The following is a 6,933-nucleotide window of genomic DNA, read 5'->3' on the forward strand; positions in this document are numbered from 1 at the left end:
GGGGCGGGAGGCGCGGGAGGCTGCAGTTCTCCCTCTGGCTTCACAGGAGGTCCAGGCGTGCCCCTGAGTGGGGCCAGTGCCTCTTCTGCAGGGCTGTGCTGGGATCCCCAAGCGGGGAGCTGCACGGGGTGTGTGCCGGTGCGCGCTTGATGCGACCACCCCAGGCTGACCACCCCTTTCTCCAGCAGCCCCCGCCGGCCCCACATGTGCAGCCTCACGCCAAGCCGCCTGCAGTGCCGGCTGCATTCCCGTTCCCTGGCTCTGCGATGGGGAGCAGCAGTGTCCTGACGGGACGGACGAGCAGTGTGGTGAGCCAGGGGAAGCTGGCACCCATCCTTGGTCGTGGGGTGGCTTGAGGGGCTGTGCTGTATGGGCATCAAGGGATCCCATGGTGCCCTGGGTGGGTGGTTGGGCAGGGCAGAGGCACCCCGCTCTGCAGTCTCTGCCAGTGGCTTTTGTGTGGCACCCTGCAGGGTTGTGTGTGTCCCAGATCTCCTGGGGATGTCTGTGGCATGGGGATGTATCCTGGATCCTATGCTGAGTGAGGCCAGAGAGCCCTGCTGGGGACTGCTGTGGGCCATCCCCTTGGCAGAGCCCTTCAGCAGAGCCCCTGGGGCATTGCCAGCACCCACCCCAGGCCAGGACAGAGGGGACCCTGTGCTTGTGCCAGAGGAATAGGTCCCAGTGACTGTGTGCTCTCCCTGCAGATGTTGCCTGTGGTGGGGACCCCCATGTCTGGCAGTGTGACGATGGCCGATGTATTTCCAGCAGCTGGCGTTGTGATGGTGCTGCTGACTGCCTGGATGGCTCTGATGAGCAGGACTGTGGTATGTTGTCTCTGCTGGTGGGGCTGAGCGGGGCTGGCTGGGGGCACGGGGCAGGATGCGAATGCTGCTCTGTTCCCTCAGTGTGTGGGGCAAAGAAGGTGCAGTGTCCCGGCACCCACCACTGCATCCCGCACTGGGAGATGTGTGATCGGCACCAGGACTGCGAGGATGGCTGGGATGAGGAGGGGTGTCCCCTGCAGCCCTGTCTGCCTGGGCAGTGGCAGTGCAAGAACAGGGTTTGCATCATGGCTGAGTGGAAGTGCAACGGGATTGATGACTGTGGTGATTCCTCGGACGAAGACGTCTGCGGTAAGCGGGCATGCTGGATGCTCCACAGTGCGGTGAGACCTGTCCAGGCCACATGCAAAGTAGGGGATACTCTGCCTTCCTGGGCCCCAGCTCCCCTTGTGATGTTGACAAACATCCCAGGAAGCTGCTGATGCTTTGTGGGGCCTCCCCGTGAGTCTGGGACCCATAGTTTGCCCTGTGCCCACTTGGTGTTGGTCTGGCCTCCTGACATGACCTGTGTGTGCCATAGCCCCCTGCCCACCTGGCATGGTGCGGTGTGACGAGGGGAAGTGTATCCTGGAGTCCCTGATGTGCAATGATGAAGATGACTGCCTGGACGGCACTGACGAGCCCAGCACATGTGGTGAGTTGTGTGAGGCCGCTACCCATGTGGCTGGGGACAGAGGTGGCCACAGAGCTGTCCTGCATCATGTCACCCCTCCTCTGTGTCCCCACAGGTCGGAGCTGCTTTGTACGCAACGGGGGCTGCACAGAGACGTGCACTGACACACACTGGGGAGTGCAGTGCTCCTGCGGGGCTGGCTGGGTGCTGCAGGCAGATGGGCAGAGCTGTGCTGGTAAGGAGAGGTCAGGGTGCGTGTGCTTTGGGCATGGGTAGCCTGAGCTGCTAAGAGCCAGGTTTTTCTGGAGCCAGCACTTGTGTGGGAACCCCTGCATCAGCCCCGCTCCCACTTGTGTGTCATGCCTGACCTTGCAAAGGCTGTGTCTAGGTCATGTCCCAGCAGCAGCTGGTGTGTTTTGGGGCTGGGGTCCAGGTCCTGGTGTTAGGAAGCCTGTGTGTGGCCCCTGGGGAGCAGTGGCAGTGCTGTCTGGGGGCAGCTGGGCTGCTTGCTGTGCAGCAGGCTCCTGGCTGCGTCTATTCCTGCAGATGTGGACGAGTGCTCCCTGGAGTACAGCCCATGCAGCCAGCTGTGCAGCAACACCCCAGGCTCTTTCAGCTGCACCTGCCTCCAGGGCTACACCCTCTGGCACGGCACTACCTGTGAAGTGGCAGGTAGGGTGAGCCAGGGAGCCCAGGCTATCTGAGGGGCTGGGCAGTGCCCTCAGCTAGCTGCATCTCCCCCCTCACTGGGTGACATCCTGTTTGTCCTGGCAGACAACGCGACTCAGATTCTGGTGGCCGTGGGGCAAGACCTGGCCCTTCTGGATGTGCGGACCCAAGCCTACCGGCCCCTGCTCTCCACCGAGACCCAGCCCCGTGCCCTGGTGTACGACCTGCTCCGAGAAACCTACTACTGGCTGACAGAGGAGGGCGAACTCCATGCTCACGTCCCGGGCAAGGGCACGCAGCCCCTCTATGCAGGTGGGGAGGAGTGAAGGGGCTGGGTGCTGGAGTGGAGCTGAGATGGCTCCTGAGAGCTGTCCTGCCACCCCAGCCCTGCCTGTCCCCGTAGAGGAAGGGGCGATCTGGGTTTTGCCACCTGGCCTGGAGCAGGGGTAGTGTGCCTTAAACTGCTCTGTCTCTGCAGATGCTGAGGAGGTGAACAGCATCTCCGTGGACTGGTTCACAGGGCAGCTGTACTGGGCCAGCAGCCACCCCGCAGCCATCTGCGCAGGGCTGGGTGATGGTCGGGGCTATGTGACAGTGCTGGGGAAGGACGTGGCACCAGAGCAGCTGACAGTACATCCGGCTGCAAGGTGAAGAGCGAGTGAGCCGGGGTTGGCTCCAGGCTCCTGGATGAGCAGTGCTGATGCTGACCATGTCATGCTTGCTGTGGGGCTGCGGCAGCACTGCTGTTATGCTGTGAAGTGGGTGCTTAGTGCCTGTCCCCAGGTCCCTGTATTGGGTCAACCGTGGGCAGAGGGGCCGGACAGTCATTGCTGCAGCTGGCATGGATGGCTCAGACCGGCAGGAGCTCACAGTGGTGTCCATGGAGGAGCCTGTGGGGCTGAGCCTAGACCACGTGGCTGGCAGGTTGTACTGGATCAGCGAGTACAAGGAGGTAGGGATGTGGGGCAATGGGGCTCTGCCCCCCACAGGTGCAGGGAGGTGATGAGGTGGGAGTGGGGAGGGTGGCCCTGGTTTCCCTGTGGCTACGGCCAAAGCATGGGAGGAAGCAGGGACCGGTGCCCAGGTCTGGCACACATCCCTGGCTGGGAAAGAGAAGACGACTGTGAGCCTGTGGTGTGGGGTGCCCCGTGGTCATGGTGCCATGCCTTGTCCCCAGTCCATCGAGACGCTGCGGGTGGATGGCAGTGGGCGCCACTCCTTTCCTGCTGTCCTGCGGAGCCACACGGAGCCACTGGGCCTGGCTGTGTTCGAGAGCCGGTTCTTCTGGACCGATGGCACAGAGCTGGTGTCGGCCACCCAGGCCTCTCCCCAGGAGCATGCGGTGTTGCTCCGTGCCTCCATTTCGGCCTTCACTGTGCTGCATGAGCTGCAGCAGCCTCCTCGTGAGTACCCTGCCAGACACCCACACCTGGCAGGGCTGGCAGCACCCATGATGCTGCCTGGGGCACTAGAGGAAGCTGCGCTGGGTCCTGTGGCTCATTGGGTCCTGCCTAATGGCCCTCCTGGTCCTGCAGCCAGGGGTTTGTGGGGTTGTGACAGAGGGAACATGTGAAGCCATGGGAAAGCTATCAAGTCTCATGGCTTTGGGTAGAGCTGAGCCTTCCTACATCATGTGACGCTGCTGTGCTGCCTGGGGTAGGCAGCCTGTATCCAGATCTAGGACAGGCTGTCACTTTTGGGGGTTGGGAGAGGCATCAGGGGTCATGACTGCCTGAGCTCTTAATGTCCCCTTGCCCCCAGGGGACACTGCTGCGTGTGCTCCAGGCCTGTGCAGTCACCTTTGCCTCCTGTCCCCTGTGCACCCACGAGGCTACAAGTGTGCATGTCCAGAAGGCCTCTTTCTCCTGCCCTCAGGGAAGTGTGCAGGTGAGCAGGGTCTGCAAGGCAGGCTTGGCTGGCTGGGGCAGGATGCATCCTTCTGGGAGTCAGAGGGGTAACGTGGAATGAGGTTCCCAGCACACACCAGTGCTGTTATGTTTCTGCCTTGGTTTGTGCTGGTGACCTTGTCCAGTGTGCCTGAGGCTACACTCACACACTGCCCTTGCACCCTGCAGAGCTGTCCATCGTGTATGCATCAGGGAAGGCCATCTCCCTGGTGCAGGTTGGTCCAGGAGCACACAGCAAACGGGTACAGGAGTGGCAGGAGACCCTCCACCTGCAGGATGTAGACTGGCAGAGGTCTGTGCTCTATGGGACAGATGACCATGGGGCACTGCTGCGTGTTGTGGGGTACCCTGGTAGGAGAGAGGTCATTGCAACTGGGCTGCCAGGTGAGACACTATGGGGTGATGTCCCCCTTCCTGGTGTTGCCTGGGCGCTGAGGATCTCCTGGGTCCACACTGGGGCCACGTTGAGGCACTGGGCAGCTGTGCCCTGGTTTTAGGGGCAGGGGGGACCCAGGCAGAGGAGCAGGGTCACAGGACAGCCTCATAACTGCTTGCCTGCCTACTCTTGCTCAGTCTGCTCCGCCCGCGTGGACATCCGCTCAGGGGACCTGTACTGGCTTGCCTGTAACCAGAGGGACATCGGGGTGATCCAGGCATCTGACATGTCCCTGCGCATCCTGCACCGTGCTCGCAGAGGCATCCAGCACCTCTTCCTGGACTGGCAGCGGGACACTCTGTACTGGCTAGCCCGTGGGCAGCCTCTGCAGCAGCTGAGCCTGGCTGGGGGTGCTCCGCGGGATGCCTGGAATGAGACATGGCCTGGAGACCTGCCTGCAGTTATGGACAACAAAGCCTTCAGCCTGCTCTGGAGCTCAGCCCTGGGTAAGCCCTGGTGATCTCTGCAGCAGGGAGCAGAGGTGGTCACTATAGGCAGGAGTGACCAAACATGTCCTACATGCAGCAGCTCACTGCCAAGGCAGTGGGGTGCTCATGAGGAAGACTGTCCCACAAAGTATGAAGCTATGGCACAAATTCTCTGTCATAGCTGTGAGTTGTGGGGGCATGGGGTGGCCCACAGGAATCCCAGGGTCCTACCATCCTTCTGCCTTACAGGCCTGCAGGCTCTGAGTCTGACCAAGCGGCAAGCAGTCACCCTGGCACCCAGTTGGTCCTACGGCCTGGTGGCTGCCTTCGAGCCATACCTGGTGTCGGCAAATGGGACAGCTCTGCTGCTGTGGGACCGGAGGACACTGACCCTTGTGCTGTCCATGCCAGTAGCAGGCGTGCAGGGAGTAGTGGCCTTCGTGGGCTCGGAGACATGGGCTGGTAAGAGTGGCCATGGCTCTGTGCCTGGCACTGTTGCAGTACCTGATGAAGCTGGATGACCTGTGCTGCTCCGATCTAGGGCAGGGTGTCTGGCTGCTGGTGACCACGTGTGGTGTTATTGGGGGTGTGGGGAGGGCATAGCCCCGAATCCAGGCTCATGTTCTCGTGCCTATGCCTCTGCCAGTGTCTCCAAGCAAGGGGTCTGTCCTGCCACTCTCTCCACGTGTGACCACCGTGACAAGGACAACCACAAGCACCACTGCTGCTCAGCCCACCACCTCCACCATGAGACCTAAGCCAAGCAAGACCACCACTACTGCAGCAACCAGCAAGGCTACAACACCAACCACCACCAGCCAGTCCACATCGACCAAGACTGCCCCTGTGTCAACCACTGCTCGGAGCACACGAACCAAGACCTCCCCTATGCTGCCAGCCACCACCAGGACTACCACCAGCTCCACCACCAGGACTACCACCAGCTCCACCACTAGCAGCACCACCACTCGGTCTTTGCCAACCAAGACCACTGCCTCACAAAGAAGTACTACCACCCAGCACCCAACCAGCCCTGCACGGGTAGTACTACCTACTCCACCCCTTCCAACCAGCCCTGCACATGCCCTGACCCCAGTCCCCCATCTGTCCTGTCCTCGCACACACGTGGCCTGTCGTGATGGCACTGAGTGCGTGGCCCAGGAGTACATGTGTGATGGGGAAAAGGACTGTGCGGATGGCTCTGATGAGGATGGGTGTGCCCAGCTCTGTGACACCCCAGGTAGGAGATGCTCTTCAGTCCCCTGCACAGCTGGGTCTCACTGTGCCAGGGCTTCTGGCTGCTTCCTGTTGGGGTTGGTGGGATAGGGCCTTTCTCTGTTGCCCAGAGTTGTTGTGGATGTCCCATCCCTGGAAGTGTTCAAGGCCAGGTTGGATGGGGGCTTGGAGCCACCTGGAGTAGTGAAGTGTGTCCCTGCCCATGACAGATGGTTTGGAACTAGATGATCTTTGAGGTCCCTGCCAATCTAAACTGTTCTGTGATCTTTAAAGTCCTTTCAAGGCAAACCATCCTAGGATTCTATGGAGGTCTGACTTTATCCTGGGCTCTGATGCTTGTGATGTTGCATGCTTGTTTCTTCTGAGCTTAGCCCTGGGATGGAGATGCTATGAGTCAGAAGGAGAGAACAGGTCTGGTCTTGCTGCTTATGGTGACCTAGATGTGGCTAAGCTGAGACTGCTTCAGTCACCCTGCTTGGGACCTAGATGCACTGACCAGGAGAGACGAAGATCTGTTGCTATAGGGTGGGGCCATTCTAGGTTGCTGGGGGACTAGCAGAAGGTCTGGGCACCCAGGCCACCAGCCACACACTCAGCAAGGCCCCTTGCCTCCCTAGGGGCCTTCCGCTGTGCGGGCGGGGCCGCGTGTGTCGGGGCGGGGCAGCGCTGCGATGGGGTGGCACAGTGCCCCGACGCTTCAGACGAGATGGGGTGCTGGAGCCCCACGCAGGACTGTGCCCTGCGCTGCGACGCTGCCACCCGCTGCGTGCCCCAGAGCTGGCTGTGCGACGGCCACGCC

General features: G+C 61.3%; 1 protein-coding gene across 1 annotated transcript in view; it reads left to right on the forward strand.

Moving 5' to 3' along the window:
* Nucleotides 1–6,933, forward strand: part of LOC104387257 (low-density lipoprotein receptor-related protein 2-like) — a 29,600-nt gene that overhangs the window by 13,681 nt on the left and 8,986 nt on the right. The window contains exons 3-16 of the mRNA XM_009995975.1: nt 708–827; nt 909–1,136; nt 1,366–1,479; nt 1,574–1,693; nt 2,005–2,130; nt 2,233–2,439; nt 2,606–2,774; nt 2,911–3,079; nt 3,305–3,530; nt 3,889–4,014; nt 4,203–4,418; nt 4,608–4,916; nt 5,148–5,360; nt 5,995–6,138. Coding sequence (XP_009994277.1) covers nt 708–827; nt 909–1,136; nt 1,366–1,479; nt 1,574–1,693; nt 2,005–2,130; nt 2,233–2,439; nt 2,606–2,774; nt 2,911–3,079; nt 3,305–3,530; nt 3,889–4,014; nt 4,203–4,418; nt 4,608–4,916; nt 5,148–5,360; nt 5,995–6,138 — 2,487 coding nt within the window. The remainder of the gene's footprint in view (nt 1–707; nt 828–908; nt 1,137–1,365; nt 1,480–1,573; nt 1,694–2,004; nt 2,131–2,232; nt 2,440–2,605; nt 2,775–2,910; nt 3,080–3,304; nt 3,531–3,888; nt 4,015–4,202; nt 4,419–4,607; nt 4,917–5,147; nt 5,361–5,994; nt 6,139–6,933) is intronic.

The sequence above is a fragment of the Chaetura pelagica genome, unplaced genomic scaffold (assembly GCF_000747805.2).
Source record: "Chaetura pelagica isolate M959 unplaced genomic scaffold, ChaPel_1.0 scaffold142, whole genome shotgun sequence".
In the NCBI taxonomy this organism is placed as follows: Eukaryota; Metazoa; Chordata; class Aves; order Apodiformes; family Apodidae; genus Chaetura; species Chaetura pelagica.